The sequence below is a fragment of the Aythya marila genome (assembly GCF_965140915.1).
Source record: "Aythya marila genome assembly, chromosome: 1".
NCBI classification, from domain to species: Eukaryota; Metazoa; Chordata; class Aves; order Anseriformes; family Anatidae; genus Aythya; species Aythya marila.
The window spans coordinates 150,393,442-150,410,303 of NC_139042.1; the positions used below are offsets into that span (position 1 = coordinate 150,393,442).

The 16,862-nt window shown below is 44.3% G+C and overlaps 1 protein-coding gene across 1 annotated transcript in view; it reads left to right on the forward strand.

The window, feature by feature from the left end:
- The window catches only part of RIC8B (RIC8 guanine nucleotide exchange factor B), a 34,864-nt gene extending 31,004 nt beyond the window's left edge, over window positions 1–3,860 (forward strand). The window contains exon 10 of the mRNA XM_082778219.1: window positions 2,785–3,860. Coding sequence (XP_082634345.1) covers window positions 2,785–2,896 — 112 coding nt within the window. The 3' untranslated portion in view covers window positions 2,897–3,860. The remainder of the gene's footprint in view (window positions 1–2,784) is intronic.
- The last annotated feature ends 13,002 nt before the right edge of the window (window positions 3,861–16,862 follow it).

The window sequence follows — 16,862 nt, forward strand, 5'->3', positions numbered from 1 at the left end:
CTTGAAAAGCAGGAACAGAAAGGTAATTGATAAACATCCGTGTTATTTTATGGAATGTGAGCTCAGCCTAGCTCATAGTTACCTTGGAGAGGAGGAGGTGGTATGGTTCATGTGGTGCGCTTTGAGATGAGTACAGTGAGCTGGGCAACACACATTTTTGAATATCATAAAAAACATACAAATGTTTTTTACAATGCTTTCAGGATACAATACTTTGTTGGCTCAGCCTTCTAAGGTACATTGTTATGCAAAACTGTGTTTATCTTCAAACGACTTCCACAAAAAAACACAGGCCAAAACTTGCATATAAGTATTTCTCAACTATTGCATCTGGCGTTCAGCATCTCTGTAGACGATTCATTTGGAAAAAAAAAAAATAAATCGCATTGTGTTCTGCAGTGTTTGCAGCATGATGTAAAACTGAAGCGTGGAAGGTGAGTTGCAGAGAAAGCTGTGCCTTTATAATTGACAAATGATGAGATAGGAGGACTTAATATTTATAGATACCTTTTAAGTTATCCCTATGTGTGGAGAATAGAGGGTTAAGAAGGGAGAACACTTGCCTGTGTTGCTCTGAAGTTTGTAAAGTTACCTCTCTGCTTGCAACCACCAGTCTCCAAGTTGTGTTGTGCTTAGAAGTTTGAGCCAGGAAGATGTTTAGGCTAGGTTTAGAAACTCAGACGTGTTTAGAAGCAGGAAAGTCTGTTCCCACCTTTACACCCTGTGATCTGTGAGGATGCTTGCTCTCCAGCTTTCGCTTAGTTTATCAGCATTGGCACCAGAAAGTTGCATCAAAGCTGCTGTGGGATTATGCAAAACTTCTGCAGGTTTCCAAGTGGTTTCTATTCTTTAAGCCCATGTCTGTGTCCTTCAGTAACAACGCTGTCCTGACCTGGAATATTTCTCTTTGGTCATTGTTTTCCTCTTTTCGGTTGTTGTTTTGGTTTTTTGCTTGTTTGTTTGCTTCCTTTTGCTGAACTGTTTATTTATCCGTTACTGGCTGTTGCCATTTATTTATTACCAATAATAAATCATAAATGACTAGTAAACTATGTGATTTCATGACTTCCAGCTGCAGTGTTAAGTGTTGCAAAATAAGAGCATGCGCTGTGGTTTTTAAAACAAAAATCTAGGCTCCCCCAAGCTTAGAAGACAAGCAAAGGGGATTTCATTCTGTGTGGGTATGTTTGTACTTTTAGGACTTTAAAAAACAAGTAATACAAGCAAAGACTTACTCTCCACGTTATTCTACTCCAAAAATAAGTATGAAAGATGACTGCTGAAGCTTGAACCTGCGTTAAGTGTCACTGAGGAACAGTTGCAAGGCTGATCACAGATTTCAAAGGACTCTTCTATTACAGTGTTTAAAGTTTCAAAGCCAAAAAGGCTGCAGATGCATAGATTTTGTTTGTTTTTGTTTTCCTTCTGCTGGAAAAAAAAAGTCTTTTCTATTAGACACAATTTGAAAGCACTCTGGCTTTGCCTTGGAGGACATCTGACAGCAGATTGGAAGGGCTCTGGTCCTGTTGGGGCACTGGACCTGCAGTCTTCCTTTTTTGAGCCCTTCAGAACCTGATTTCGAGCATCTTCACGAGCAATCAGGATTCTTGGGGACTTTGCTGCGTGACCGTACTGTATCTGCCTTATGGATGCTGTACAATTCAGACATTGCCTTTCCTGCAGGTCCCATTGCGTTAAAGTTAGCTTGCCCACTGCGCATAACCCAGTTCTGTCCCTCTTTTTTCAGCCGAGGTAGGAGTGCAGACCAGGCAGAGAGCTGGGGAAATGCCTTTGCCTACCCCCCTGAGCGATGCGGTTTTACTGTCTGTGGCTCAGGGGGAGAAGGGGGGAGCTGAGTGTGTGTTAAACCGTCTGAGTTTTACTGGGCTGCCTTTTGAGCGAGGGGGGAACTGACATCAAACCTCCGCTCCTTTATTTAAGGTGACTGCTGAATATTTAGAAGTATTCTCCACTTTTTTTTTTTTTTTTTTTTCTCCAGGAGAAAATCAAAATGTTATCTTTGCCCTTTCAGGTTTTGGTATAATCCACATATAAATGAGGTGATAAAAAGTAAGGATTAAATAAATCTTTGCTAATACTTTTTGATTGGCTTAATCAATAATTAATCATCTCTTAGATGAGGCTGTAGCTTGTGGAGTAGATATAATTGGATTAGCTTCGAGAGGCCTTTGGAGCTTTGAAGAGATTAAAATGGCTGTCAATCCCGTAATTAAACTGCCACAAACAAAAGCAATAGTATTAGAGTCAGTCGGCTTTTTTTTCAAGGAATCAACAAGTACTTGCACACCCCGACTGGTGGCATAGGCAGTCTGTTCTCATCAGTGATTTATTTCCTTCAGCGAGGGGAATATGTATCAATTATTTTAATCGCGTGTGCGCCTACAGGCCGGGGTGGCAGGTGAAACTGTAGGCAGAAATGGCTGGCAAAGAGCTCTCCGAAGAAAAGCGAGTTTGTCTGCTTAAAACAGTGAACCTGCTCCTCGTCTTCAACCTATTAGGCACTGACTTTTCATGGTGTCTTTAATTGGCTAAGTAGGTTTGGCCTCCATGAATGAAGGCTTTATCTGGCCTGCTCTTCCCCTCCCACCTATTTTGGAAGGTTTTTTGTCCGTCTTTCTTCAAAACAGAGGGCTTTAGCAGGAATAACTTCCTTTTAAAGGCTTATTATGCTCTGAAGCTTATACTGTATGTGATTGTATTATACACATGTGAATTGATATGTGTGCGTGTGCTAATCTATATTCTGTTTTCGATCTCTTACAGAGATGAACTTATAAAACCAATGGGAGTGCGGCCGGATGGTACAATGGCTCCTTTGGAAGAAGCAGTCAGCCAGTACCACACCAACAAGCAAGACAGCTCAGATTCAGACTAAAGCATCACCTGCTTCACTCCCAATTCTCCTCCAACCCACGTTTTTCCTTAGAGCCACGACATCTTTTATCTAGGCGTTTTATCCTCGCGTTAGCCAGCGTCACTTTAACTGGTCGATTATTGGGATATTTAAATGATGGATCCTGTGGTGTAATGTCTGCATTTTTATTATGTCCGTTCAAAGAACACACCGATTTATTAGTTTATGATCTTTATTAATTTAAAACTAAATGTATTTCAAAGGGATGAAAAGTGAAAGCCTACAATGTAAAATAAAATATAAACCTTTTGATTTTCCAGAATCCTGTTTTCTGAACTCTGTAGGTTTTCCCATTCTTTATATATATTTTTTTGTATTGTCTTGCTAGTCTCTCTTTCCTTTTGTATGATTCTAATTAAAGAAATGAGTTTGCTTAATGGCATTTAGGAGCGGAGGGTGTTTAAACTTAGTCTGACTGACCTTGTAAAGCTGCTTTAACTGGCATTCAGCGGTGATTTCAGAGCTACCCTTTTTAAATGTCATTGGTAAAATCTTAGGCCGTAGCTTAACCACAGATGTGCATAGTGGTAAGAAATCCAGTGTGTCACCGACTGCCACTAAAGCTACCTTTAAATTGGGAACAAGATGATGTATGTTGTATGTCCTCTCCCCCACACACACGTTAAGACCACACAAGTATTACCACCATCACCCCCCACTTTGGTTAAGTAAAAACATCCCTATTCAAAACAGCCTTCGAGTATGTACACTTAAACGTGGCCGTGAATAGCAGTGGGCCGAAGAGAAGTGCATGTGGAAGTGTTTTACTGAATTGGGGCCTAACGGGTGTGCCACTCTTGAAGGGAAGTCAAACTAATAACAAAGAAATAGTTTCCTTTTCAGGGAGGACTTAGGAAGGATGGGAAAGTAGGGAGCAGAAGAAAGTGTAATTTTCAACTGTGTACTCTTAAAAACAAAGATTAAACTCCTAGGCGTGCTGCACTGCTGTTGTTGCCTCTTTGCCTGCTTGGTTCCTCTCCCTGTGTGTTTCTCGTGATGCAGTTTACATGATGAATAATCCATATCCTAGATCGTAATTCCTTTTTTTAGCTCAGAACCGTACACATTCCGTTCTTGTGAACCTCACAAAGGTGGTGAAGGTTTTCCAGTTTGCCATTGTTTCCTTCAAGTTGATACTGGTTCCCTGTAGTAAGGCAGTTGTGTTCAAAGGCTTCATGAAGGGAGGACTTCGTATGAAATCAGGCTGTGTTTTCCTATGTGAGGAGCTTCCATAGATCTCATCCTTCCAAAAGGATGAAAAAAGAAATAACGCCCTGCCCTTATCTCAGCAGCTGTTTTCTCATGGGACACTGTCCAGCCGTAGCTATGCCCCATTCTTTTATTAAAGGGATCTAGGATCATTAATTCTCTACATTGGTGTATGCTGGCACTTTTCTGAATGTTTTAATAGCTGATGTTTTATGGCTTGGTGATGATGATGATGGTTATGATTTGACTTGGGCCATATTGTCTGCTGTATCCACGTGGAGCATCACATTTTGCATGGGGAAAAGGGAAGCCAGCTGCTGTTCCCACACTGATTTTAAGGAAGAAGCAACAGCTGGAGCAAAGCCACGTACTGCCTGTGTAATACTGTAATCAGAGGGAGTTGTGCAGGAGCAGGAAACATGCTTGGCTGCATCTAAACTCAGTCTCAAAAAATTAAATTCTGGGTTTTGCATCACCCATGCCTCCTTTCAGTGCAGCATGGGTAACTATTAAGTGGTGGTGTGTGTGCAAGGCATTTACAAACTTGCTGAGGAGCAAAGCTTGACTGGGTCTGTTAATGAGGCTTTGAGTCCATCTTGGTATCAGCTGGTGGAGGCTGTTAGATCGTGGGGCTGGAGTAGTAACTGCAGTAATAAGCTTGGGTATAGGCCACAGAGCAATAGGTACAGAGCAAGGAAATGAGTGAAGACTCAGTTTTTTGCTTTATAGGTTGTAGAGTATGTTCCTACCATCAGCTGGCTGAAGAGGTTAATAGGATGGGCTCCAGGGACCTTGTTACAAGCGCTATAACGTCAGGAGCACGGTTTGGGTTGCCTGTAGTGAAGAGAGAGGGAGGGGAAAAAAAAAAAAAAAAGCTCTCTGGAAAGGTGTGCTTACTGTGAAATTAGGATTTACTTTATTTATTTGCAAAGGTGAACCTCCAAAACCTGGATGCTTGGGCATCTGAGCCTTATTTAAACCAACCAGCTGTTCAGGAGCTAGGAGAGCTCGACAAGTTTGGGGAATGCAACGGGTGCAGTCACCCCCCCAGCAGATGGGAATTGCTTTGTCCTGGCACGTTCCCATCCCCAGGCAGTGCTTGCAGAAGGCCTGAAAAACCCCAACACTGTAAAAGCTTTCTTCTAGGCCTTGCTGCTGGCTGGGGTTACAGTGGGGCGGTAACACTGCTGCTACAGGTTTTGACTGCATAGTAATTGCAACGTAGCTTATTTTACAGGGTTTAGCCAGTGGATTTCAGAGACAGGTACCTTTCGGTTTCCAAAAGCCTCTCGCAGGCAGTCCCAAATACAAAATCTTGTGCTTCAATCTTTATCTTGGCACCGGCGGCCAGAAGTAACGCAGTTCCCATCAAAGCTCGTCAATGATCTGGAAGTTTTGCGTTTCTTTGTTTCCGATTAAATAGAGTTATGAAACAAAAGATGATGGGAAATTGCTGAAATTTGTCAGGGTACTTTGTTCTTTTGCAAAATCACCCAGGCTTATTTGTCTAAATGTTAATGAAAACTTCCTGGCAGGTATTCGCAAATGCTAATTGAGACTTTGTGTGTCCCGAAAGTGGTTTTCAGGAAAAAGGGGGACGTTTACAATCTGTTAAAAATGTTTTAAGAAAATTACCAGAGCTTTAAAGAAATTTGTAAAACGGGAAAACCATAAAATGTTTTGAGTATACATTTCTATATATATATGTGTGTGTGTGTCCAAAAGAGATTTTTCACCCTATATGTGGGCTTTCTACAAGTATCTGAAAGTTTAAAAAAAAAAAGGGGGGGAGAGGGGAGAAAATTGGGCAGTGGTATGGTCCTCTTATCGTTCTTCACGTACCAATTTTCCTCTAACTGGGTGAAATACCTGTTGTCAAAGGTGGCTTTAAGGAAGAGAATATCACCACGAAGCACGCTGTCATGTTAGGAGGTTGCCAAGCATCCTAGTCCAAAAGAGGAAAGTAAACCCCGCGGTATACGAGAACCCAAATCTCCCGGAGGAGCATTCCACAACATTGTCCTTCACCTTATTGCCACGGAACAGCTAATAAAATCCCGCTCCTCAATAAGGCTGCCTGTAAAAGGGCCGTTCTGCTGTTCAAACAGCTGAAAGCCAGACTTTACAGGTCTTTGATGAGCAGCAAGTTAAACAGCTAGCTGCCCTGGTCAGAGTCTTTGCTGGACAAGCATGTAAAAATGGTGAGTGAGGGGTGGTACAAAGATGCAGCTCACTTTCAAAGACAAAAAAAAAAAAAAAAAAAAGCAATTTAATCTGACAAATGGAAATCCTGTAATGTTAACATCTCGATCAGCTGGATGGCTCTGGCTCGCATGAAAAGTGATAGGGAACATTTATTTCCCGTTTTCCCTATGCACAAGCTTTTGTTCTTCCTGAAGTCAGTTCACACGCCATGCTCCCATGCTGGTTGTGCAATATTCGGGCCATGAGTTTTGGGGGAAGTGATGTCCTTTTAGCATCGCAACGTATCCTCCAGCTGGGGGTGGGTAGGAACACGGACAGGAGAAGCGAGGAGGGGGCACAAAACTGTTTCTCCAGGAAGGGAGTGCAAGCAGACAGGTCTCTGTGGCACAGGAGCTGCTTTTGATTCCCCTGTGGGACACCCCTAAGGGCTGGGCTGCCCCGCAGCTATTCCCACCTTAGTGGTGGGAAGGGAAAAATCCCCCAAACCAGACCATTGTCACAACTGGCCCAGCAGCAGCTGCCAGCACGTGGCTCAGGTCAGCTCCTGTCCTGGCCAGGAGCTACAACATCCAGCGGGATGCTGCTGCTGGTGGTGGGGCATCCCGGCTTTCCCTGGAGCGGGCACGAGCGCAGATTACTGAGCTGCTGCCGTGCTTGGGAATCGGTCCCTCCGACAGCATGCCAATCTCTGTGGGGTACCTAGGCAGGCTTTTAGAGGTTGGTGGGGAAGGAATTATTCAGACCACCCAACTTAGCTGGCTAAATTACCCGGGCAGTCTCTTCAAACTCCTGCTCCAGTCACGGATGAGAGGGAGGACAATTCAGAGTTAGGCTAATTTGGGTGCACTGAATGACCCTCTGCAGGAGCTTTGCTTTCCCTCCCTTGACTACAGAGGGAGCCTGGGGAGACCAGCTGGTTACATTTAGCTGCTAAATTGGTTGCCAAAAGATGGGTGGTGAAAATTCCTTCCCGTTTCCCCTTTGCCATGGGCTGCACTCTTCCCCGAGCAGGATGCTCGCTCCCTCTCTCTGGCGAATTTGGGGAGTGCTCCCGTGGTGAGAGCTGGCCCTCCAGGAGCCTCCGTGAGTACATTGTGTGGGGGATTTCATGGACTTCTGCTTAAAGAGCTCCCTTAGAGAAGCTTTGCTTCTGGAAGTCTGTTTAACAACTTGCCTTGCCATAAGCCAAGTTTTAGACGTGTTCTGAAATGTCAAAAGCAAAGTGGAACCTCACGCAAAAACTGTAACTGGGGAGGAACAGATAAGAGACAGAAAAGACCCGTAAGTTCTCTCCAGATGTCTGAAATGGAGAGGAAGGTGATGCCATTTAAAATAAACCCCGCTGGGATTGCCCCTTCCTCTTTGCCTGATAAACCCATTACAAATTCAAACAAAAGCAGCCACGATCCACGTCCTTCAGGGCATCCGTAAGCCCTCTTTTACCTTGCAGAGCTCGTAACAGATGCTGACCGTGGGCATTAGTCCTGATCTAACCAAAAAGTCCAATTCCTAATTCTGGAGGCTTAAAAATACAAGTTTCTGCCATATAAAAAACGAATAAACCTATGAGTGTGTTTCAGAATCCAAACGTGAACGTAAACTACTGGTATTTTAAGGCTTCGGGATTATTTCATACTCAAGAAATTCTCTTGCCCGGTAACTCACAGTGCTGTGGCACGTCACACTTCCACGGGCATTTGGAAAAACTGTAGTTTGTTTATTTTTTTGTTCTTTTTCAGAAGAGAGCAGCGAGTGCCCGGATTCCCTCCTGTTTTCTCAGTCCCCAAATGTTCATAACACCCTGTTGGGGAGGAATAATTCCCATCCAAGTTGTAAAACACACTTATAAGTAGATGGGAAAAGCATGAACAGAGCTGGGCGGAAAACAAAACCGCCAGGAACAAGATCTTATTTTGCATGCTTCTCACTGTTGTATTTTTGCCCCAATTAGCATATTTTAAAGACAAGCCTTTAAAAAAAAAAAAAATTCTGCTATCTGCCTGAACTGTTCTGAAGCTTTGAACTTTTCCATCCTTTCCATTGATTATGGCCAAGTGACCCATATTTAAAAAGCATTTACAATAAAATTATAGCACTTTCTTTTGTGCTGCCGGCTTTCCCAGTGAAAAGCTAAAATGTTTTAAAATTGTCACTTTTTGACAGAGGTAATGGCTGTAATATATTTAGTCTCTTCCCCCTTGTTGTGTTTAAAATGGCTATGCTAATAAAGGGCACAGCTGTCGATACTTTATGGCCTGCTGGGGGGAAGAGGGGGAACGAAGGCAAAAAACAGATTGACTGTGTGTCAACAAATGCAGCTGGGAAAGAAAAAAAGAAGCCCCTTGAAGGCCCCTGCAACTTAAAGTCCAAGATAAATGATGTCCCTATGCTTAAAAAAAAAAAAAAAAAATGGAGGTTGGAATTCAATAAAGGGAGACTGAAAAGGAAACTGCTTAAAACTGAAAGCCTTTTCTCTGCCTCTAGACAGCTTACAAGAGAAATGAGCAAAACTGACCACAGAAAGAGGGTGAGCAGCCAAGAAAGAAAACAAAAGCCTATCCTGGAAAATATATTGCGTCAACGAATTATCTGAAGTGCATTATCGCCGGCGGGCGGAGAGCATACAGTTTAATGGAGATGCAACAACAAACTTTTACATGCCGCGGCCTTCGGGGGAGCGGGCTGCTTTGTGCCTAGGCCAGAGGGGAGGGGAAAGGAGAGCTGTAATTATTCATAACAAATAAATAAGGCTGGGATGCAGTGGCCCACAGGGTGCTGGTGATGGTCACTCCTTTGGGGGCTGGGCCCTGTGCCCCATATGCTCCACTTGTAGTGGTCTTTCTGCAGGGTGGTGAAGTTTGGGGTATGCAGGGCCCGTGGGCCCTGCATGATCTCAGAACCACAGATTGGAAGGGACCTCTGGAGGCCACCTGGTCCAACCCCTGCTCCAGCAGGGCCACCCAGAGCAGGCTGCCCAGGGCCACATCCAGGCAGCTTTTGGAGATCCCTGGGAGCCCAGAGCTGGGCCCAGTGCAGCCTCACCAGCACTGAGCAGAGGGACAAGCGCCTCCCTCCTCCCCTGGCTGCACTTTGCTTAATATTTCACAAGGATGTGTTGCTGGCTCACGGTGCTTTTCCCTTTCCTGCTTCCCCAGGGACAGCAGTCACAGGAGAAAATGTTGTTCCTTGGCCTAGCAATCCTGCCAGGCCTCCTGTGGTTAACTGCATGAAGAATTTCTACCTATGGATGAGTGGGATGCAGAAACCCACCGGGGGTGGTTTCTCGGTGGGTATGTCCTGTATTTCCCAGAGGCACACCAAGGGAACGGGTATTGCTGCATTAGTGCTGCTGCAACTCCTGCAGCTGCCTGGTGAGATCCAAGGCCCAGACATTCCTGGATTTTCTGCTTTTTGAAACCTTCTTCTCTTCTTTACATTCCTACTTCTGCCATTTCTCCTGCCCTAGCACCTCCTTTTTTCTTTCTATCATTCAGTGCCTTTCTTGCCTTGTTGGTAGTTCCCATTCAAAACAATAATAATAATAATTAAAAAAAAAAAAATCTGGAAAAGGTAGTCAAATGAGAAACAGGGTTATTAATTTTCTCAGTTTCCAAGTGTTTTTTTTTGTTTGTTTGTTTGTTTGTTTGTTTTTTATGTGTGTGTTCTTTTTAACCTTTGCAAATTCTCTAAGAATGGAAGGAAGGAAAATAAGAAAAAAAAAAGAAAGAAAAAAAAAAAAGATGAAATCAGGAAACCAGAAAAAAAAAAATCCTGAAATTAAATAAAGCAGTCATGTCAAATTTTTACTAGAACAACAGAACATTAAAATGGCACAGAACGTTCTTATTTCCTTCTGTAATTGTTTGGGAGAGTTTTAAAAGGCTGTAATTTTTACTATTCCTGCTAGATTTCCCTTGGTAAAGCCCTTGCACCAGTAGACGTCAATACTTCCCAGAGGGTGTGTGTCTGTGGGATGAGCTGTTTGCATTCGTTTTTCTTTGCAGAAGAGTGGGTTTGGTGTGGCCAATGTGCAAGAGAAAAAAAGTGTAGCTGATGCCAAGGACAGAAAAGATTACCTGCCTGTGCATTGACTTCTCTGATAATGCCATATTTTGACTTTGGGATGCAAACTTTTTTGCTTGTGATTGTGTGTCTGCCTGTGAGAGCCCCGCTACTTCTTTAGTTGGGAAAAAAATAATGGAGAAACACAGAAAAACAGGAGAAAAAAAATGGAAATCTGACTATGTGACATAACCAATGTTGGTTAATTTTACAGAGAAAGGTTCTCCTGAAGCACAACTGAAGTGGTAAAGCTAAGTAGTTTCTAGGTTTCTGTATGACCTCTGCTTAAGTAAAATTTAGTGTTATGAGGAAAAAGTAATGGTAGTAATTGGTGCAGTGCATATAGCTTGGCTGTAGGTAGCTTGATAGTATCTGAATAGTAACTGCTGTTGGAGAATGTTATCCAAAGAACAGTGTCCAACAGGTTTCTGGAAGGCCCGTGGCCTGTCTATAAGCGTGATTTGGAAACAACCTTGAAGTGCTGGAGATAGCCCAGATGGTGTGTAGCGGTCAAGGCCAATGAGTTACGCAGCAGCTCCCTAATCCCTGTCCAGGGAATGCAGGAAAGCACGGCCAGCCACGAGGTGATCCCCTCCATACAGTGCTGGCGAGACCACAACCACGGCCGTCTTCAGCGCCCATAACTTAGGTAGCTGCCGAGGCCTGACGAGTCCAGCGAGATGATTTACGGTCGCACTGCCTAGCACACCCAGGGGAGACCTGAGGGGAGGCTTGTGCCGGAGCCAGAGCAGATGTTTTCTGTAATTTCTGATTTGCAGACCACCGCAATTTTCCAGGGGAGGTGCAAACCCAGGACAGCGGCTGTTGAGCTCATAGGCTTGCTTTGTTTAATTACCATTCACAGACTGTTTAACAGGGGCCTAGAGACGCCAGGAACCACCAAGAGCCAGAGGTTGGCTACCACCGAATACCTCTGCAGGAAGGAGGTATGTAAATCCTTTATCTAGCATAGCTAAAGAAAAATAAGAGTATTTTATGTGTGTAATTGGGCACTGAAGAGAAAGACTGTGAGGTCTGGTGGGCTTGCTGTCACATGGAGCTCTTCAGCCTTGCCTTTGAATCTGGACAGCCAGGCTGCTGCCACCGCTGATGTTATGTATGCTGTAGGGGATCCTGTGGGATCCCGAAACATCTGTGCTTTGTACCAGTTGCCTGCAGGTCTTCAGGTTAAAGCCTTTTGGGTAGAGTGTCTCCCCTAGTCCTTTTACACTGAAAATTCCCAGAAAGCAACTGGTCAAATTTTACCTCTTTTGTTTATTTCTTTATTTTCATTTTGTGCAGCTTTTCACATTGTCTTCATCTCTTGGCCTATCAGTTTTAATGGTTAGTGTCTTAATATCTTGTTTCTCATCAGAGCCTGGTCTTTGGGGCCATGTTAATTATTTTATATTCAACGAGCCCAGTACACAGGTCCCTCTGCTTCCCTCCCAGGCCCTTGCGGTCTCTGCTGGCCTCCTTCCACCAGGTGTGGATGATCAGTGGATTTCACCTCAGCTTTAACTAATGGAGGCAGGGAGAGGGAAGGGAAGGGTTCAAGTGTGAGCTTAGACTTCATGAAACACCAGAGGATCCATGTGGTAAAGAAACTAATAAATACCTCCATGCAGGTTGGGTTTGGGGCCAAACTGGCACCTTCTTAGGTGCTATCTGCAGCTGGGCACAGATGTGTAGGAAACAGCTTTGTTTGTCTGTGTGAACAAAGGGTCTTCCTCAGCACGTGTCACAGCCTAATGGAGGCTGGGTTTAGGCCTCTTTTCTTGTGAACACGTAGACCATCCACAATGCTCCCTGGGCAATAATGTATCTTACAGCTGAATTTCTTTGATAGTTGTCCCTCTAAAAACATGCTTTCCAGTCACGCTGCTGCTCTGTGCAGGTAGACACATCTCCTTGCTTTCCCTGTGGCCACTCCAAACCTACCAACCATGTTCAGTCATATTTGGCCGTCCAGTGAAGGTGTCGGAGATAGGGTGTTCCTAGATGTGTAATGTTTAGGGCTGCTTAGAGGACATTCGGGGGACATGCTAGAGTCTAAGGCCGCACCTAAGGTGTCTGCTAAGTCTGCTTGCTTCTCTGCTCCAGAGAGCAGCACGTCCCACCTGTGAGATACATCTCAGGGAGCACCACTTGCTCTCCAGAGGTGCCCATCTCTCCGCTGGTTACACACCTATTTTTCAGATAGTTAAATCCTTTAAATGAATTTTACTACTGCCTTTAATTCAGACAGTTAAACCCTGAAACCCGCTCTCTACAGACATGGTATTCTGAGGTGGGTGTAATCTGTCCCCATCACTCCTGAGCTGCCTGGTGAGGTGCTGTGGCCAAGGAGCCCGGAGCAGCCGTGGTGTTTGTGAGTGGCAAGGGGGCTCCCTCATGGCACAGCGACACGCACACCCATGTGGGTGACCGTGAGTATTTCCAGCTCTGCTGCCAGCACTTCGAGGTGAGTTTTCAGGCAGCTGGGAGCAGTGGGCTTGGTTCAGACTTGTTTTCCTGCCACAAAACCAGGCTGCGTCTCCGGAGGCAGGCTCCTCAGCCTCCAGCTTGCCCTCAGGTGGGGACAATTTGCTGTGCAAATAGGTGCAGAGAGCAGGCTCCAAAATGCCTTCTGCTTGCAGAGCCTCGTATAGCCCCGAGTGAATTGAAGCCGTTCTGCAGGGGAGGATGTTACAGTGCTTGAACTGAACGCTGTGAAAGGATTATATCCAAACATTGGAGACTGTCAGAAAGCTGGCTGGGTACTGACAGGAGGGATGGTTGTGCAAAGCCCTTGCTGGTTTCTGACACTCAGAAATCTTCCTTGTGATGAGTGCTCTGGTGAGGAACTGTATAAAAGTTCCCAAAATCAAAAATTATAAGTTATGCAACAAGGTGTTCAGGATCACAACAGAAACTTTGCAAACCTAGCCAAGAGTCATTTGCATGTAAAAGAGAAAAAAAAAAAAAAAAAAAAGCAGCTTCTCAGCTGCAACCTAAACTTTGTGCTCAGTTAAATCTCCCCAGCCCTGGGCTGATCCCTGCAGCCCCTCCCGGGTTTTCAATGCATCCAACAATGAAAGTGAAATCCAATCCCATCCAATTAGAGGAAAATGAATGGCTCATCTACAATAAATGGGCTCTGAATAACAATAAGCCAACAAGAGAGCAATGAACTGGAGACAGAGTACAATCTTCCTGAATGTTAATCGGCAACTAACTCCACAAGCTTCTTAGAGGTGGAAAGAATTGGAGGAAAATAGATTAGGGAGGCTTTAGAGCACATTGCCTTTTAACTGCTTAGGCCTCACTTTTTTTTTTTTTTTTTTTTTTTTTTTTTTTTTTTTTTTTTTTTTTTTTTTTTTTTACCTAAATACAAGAATGTTTCTGATGCTGCCTTTTGCAGGGAGGGTTGGGGGGCTCTGTTCTCGAAGTTAAATATTTTCAGTTTAGTTACAGTTTGGCATGGTAGGTCCTACTGTCTAGCCCCTGGTGCTATTTCATAGTTTCATTTCTTTGAAAGTCATTTTATAAAATGACAAAGTAAAAGTGTGTAAACCTCTGAAAATACCTCCTGTAGATCTGAAGATTTGCGGACACCTCAGAGTGACATCTCACAGTGCTCCTTGATGTGAAGAGCCCATACCTTCCTGCCTTGCAATGAAAATGTTATTGATAATCGTGATGTTTTTGGTAGTCACGATGTTTTAAATAGTCCTAGTATCCATAATAACATATATTATATATAGTTATAGATACACACAGACTATCCCTGCTTGCTCCTGAAGAACACCATCAGGAAATCATGAGAGCAGTGGGCCATCAGAAAGGGTAATGATCTGAGGAGAAGGTGCCATCACTGGCTTTGAAAAAGCCCTGGCAATGTGACAGCCAGCAGGGCATGCTGTGATGCCCAAGTTTGCAGAGAGGCTGAAATGATGTGTTCCCATCCGTGCTAACAGGGTCTAAGACCTGGGGGGGTGCTCAGTGCCCTGCACTTCTCTGCTTCTTTGGTGTCTGCCTACACAAGCTCTTCACGGTGGGTCCCCAAGGTGGGGGCACTACTAGCACCTGGCCTTTGGAGAACTAACGGGTCCTCATCAAGCCAGTCACAAATGCATAAAACAAATGAGCAAAAAAAGGGAATGGGGTAACTTGTAATTAAAATGCTACCAAAAACAAAACAAAACAAAACAAACAAAAAAAAAACCTTCGTAATTTATTCCATCAGCAGGGGTTATTGATGCAAGTATGTTCCCTGTGTTGCATTCCCTATCACTAATTTCTTCCCAGAGGCAGCTCTAAATTTGGTATCTCATGGCCAAATAAAGCTGGCAAGTGTGTCTATAGAAAACCAAAGTACATTCTCTCTGTTTATTGCAAGATGGGAATGAAGAGAGGAGCCATATCCCCCCTTTCCCTCCACTAATTTGCTGTACAAGGAGAGGGGGGTGCGTTGTATTCTTTCAGAGGAGTAAGAATTTGATAGGCGTATAGATAAGCTATTAAGTAATGTACATGCAGAGCTAAAGGGGATTTGGAAGGGAGAATTATTCATTTGTTAAATTAAATAACAATTTGGTCTCGGCAGCATTAAAATAAATTTCCAAAGGCCATTGTTTGTTTGAACAAAGAGGGAAAAGGAGCTGTTAGGAGCAGTTTACACAGCTCAAATATGAGGGGCTGTGTGCGTTAATAAGACCAGCGCTGGTGCTCAGCATGTAGCACAGAAAGCACGTTTTCTGTAGCGAGCTGGACACGCTCTGGCCAGCACTTGGGAGCCCAGCATCACACCTTGCCAAGGCTTAGCATCGAGAGCGAGGCATGCCAAGGGGAATTTCAAATTCCTCATGTATATTTTTTTCTGAAAACTGACTTAGATCGTTGGAGCAGAACAAGGCAGCAGCAGTAGCCAGTACAAGTCCCAGGCTTTGACCGTCTGGGGGCAAAATAATGTTCCTTTCCTTTCCAGCAGCCTCAAGGCACCATTGTCCTTCCTGCATCTTCCCTCATCCCCTCAGCAGTAATCACAGGGCGCTTACTGGAGCCTCCCACCTTGTTTGGTTTCTTGGCTTTGTTCATCACTAAATGGGCAGCAGCAACTCTTCGGTTACTGTGGGATGTAAGAGGTTTGCTCTGCACGTCCCAGGAAGAGGTAGGGCTGCTTTGCTCCCCAGATCAGGTGTGGTTTCGGATGCAGACCAGGCCCAAGTATCTTAAAAAATATTTTTGATTTTAGCACTCTAGCCTTATTATGCAAGAACTTCAGAGCTTTATGCTCATTTTATGATCAAAAAGGCAGCTGCACAAACTGGTTAAATTGTTGGTGTAAAGGTTTATAAATCCAGATTCTGGTCACTTGATTTACCAGAAAATGGCACCATCTATGTTCTTCATGGTTTTGTCTGTGGAGACGGTGGTATTGCCCACATAGCAAGTTGCTACTCATTGTGGGCATCACAGTGAAGAGATGGGACAGGGTAAGGTTAATTTTTTTCAGAGAAAACCCAGTTTTCTGTGAGAATTTTGGAGGGAACATTTTGATTTAGAAGAGCAATATTCCATGAAGACAAATAAGTTCACTTTTCAGAGGTGTCCATCACATTTTCATTTTTGGCAGATGGGGAACCATTTCCACTTGTCTATTTGGCCACGATGCCTCCAAAGAACTGTGGGCTGAGGGCTGATGTCTCACCTTCTCCTGCGACAGACTACCCCTCCATGAGGACCATTACAGGAGCTCCTGCGAGGTTCCTGCCCCTGCTCCACATGAGACATGTAAGAGATGGATGACCTTCTTCTGCCCAGGAGAGCTTCCTCACTGGGGACCTCAACTGTGGTTCTCACACATCAGCCCTGAGGTAATTTGGCTTTAATTTAGAGACTTAGGGCTGCCCTTGAGCCTGAGCCTTGCACTAGGGTGTCCTCTCTCTGTCATCGTGGCTCCTGACCTCTCTGTGCCATCCAAGCTTGTAGGAAAACACTTCAAGAACTTGCGTAAGGCAAAAAGCTAAGTATTTTGGCCTGGGGTCCTGTATCTTCCCTCAGGTCACTTACTGAGCTGATTATCCTTCTGTCCATGTGTGACCCAACCCTGGCTGCCCTCACCACATCCACATAAAACGCTTGAAAAGTCTCTTAAGTGCCTTCATCAACTGCACCCCCGTTTGGAAACTAAGAGCCAAAACCCTATCCCTTTAACCTTGTCCAGTCTTAGCCACTGTCTTTTATTTTTATCTTCCTTATGACAGACAGATTTGCCCTGTCATATTTATTATTCCCAGCACTGCTCTGGTGCTCTCACAGGGCTGCTTCCTCCAGAGCTGCTTGAACAAAGCTTCATTTGAGACTAGCTTTGGCGGCCCAAAGCTCCCTACAGGGATTTCTTCCATTTCTGAGAAAAAATCTGGCAAACTTTCACTTTTTTTTTTGTAGTGACTGGTTGGCTTCTTCA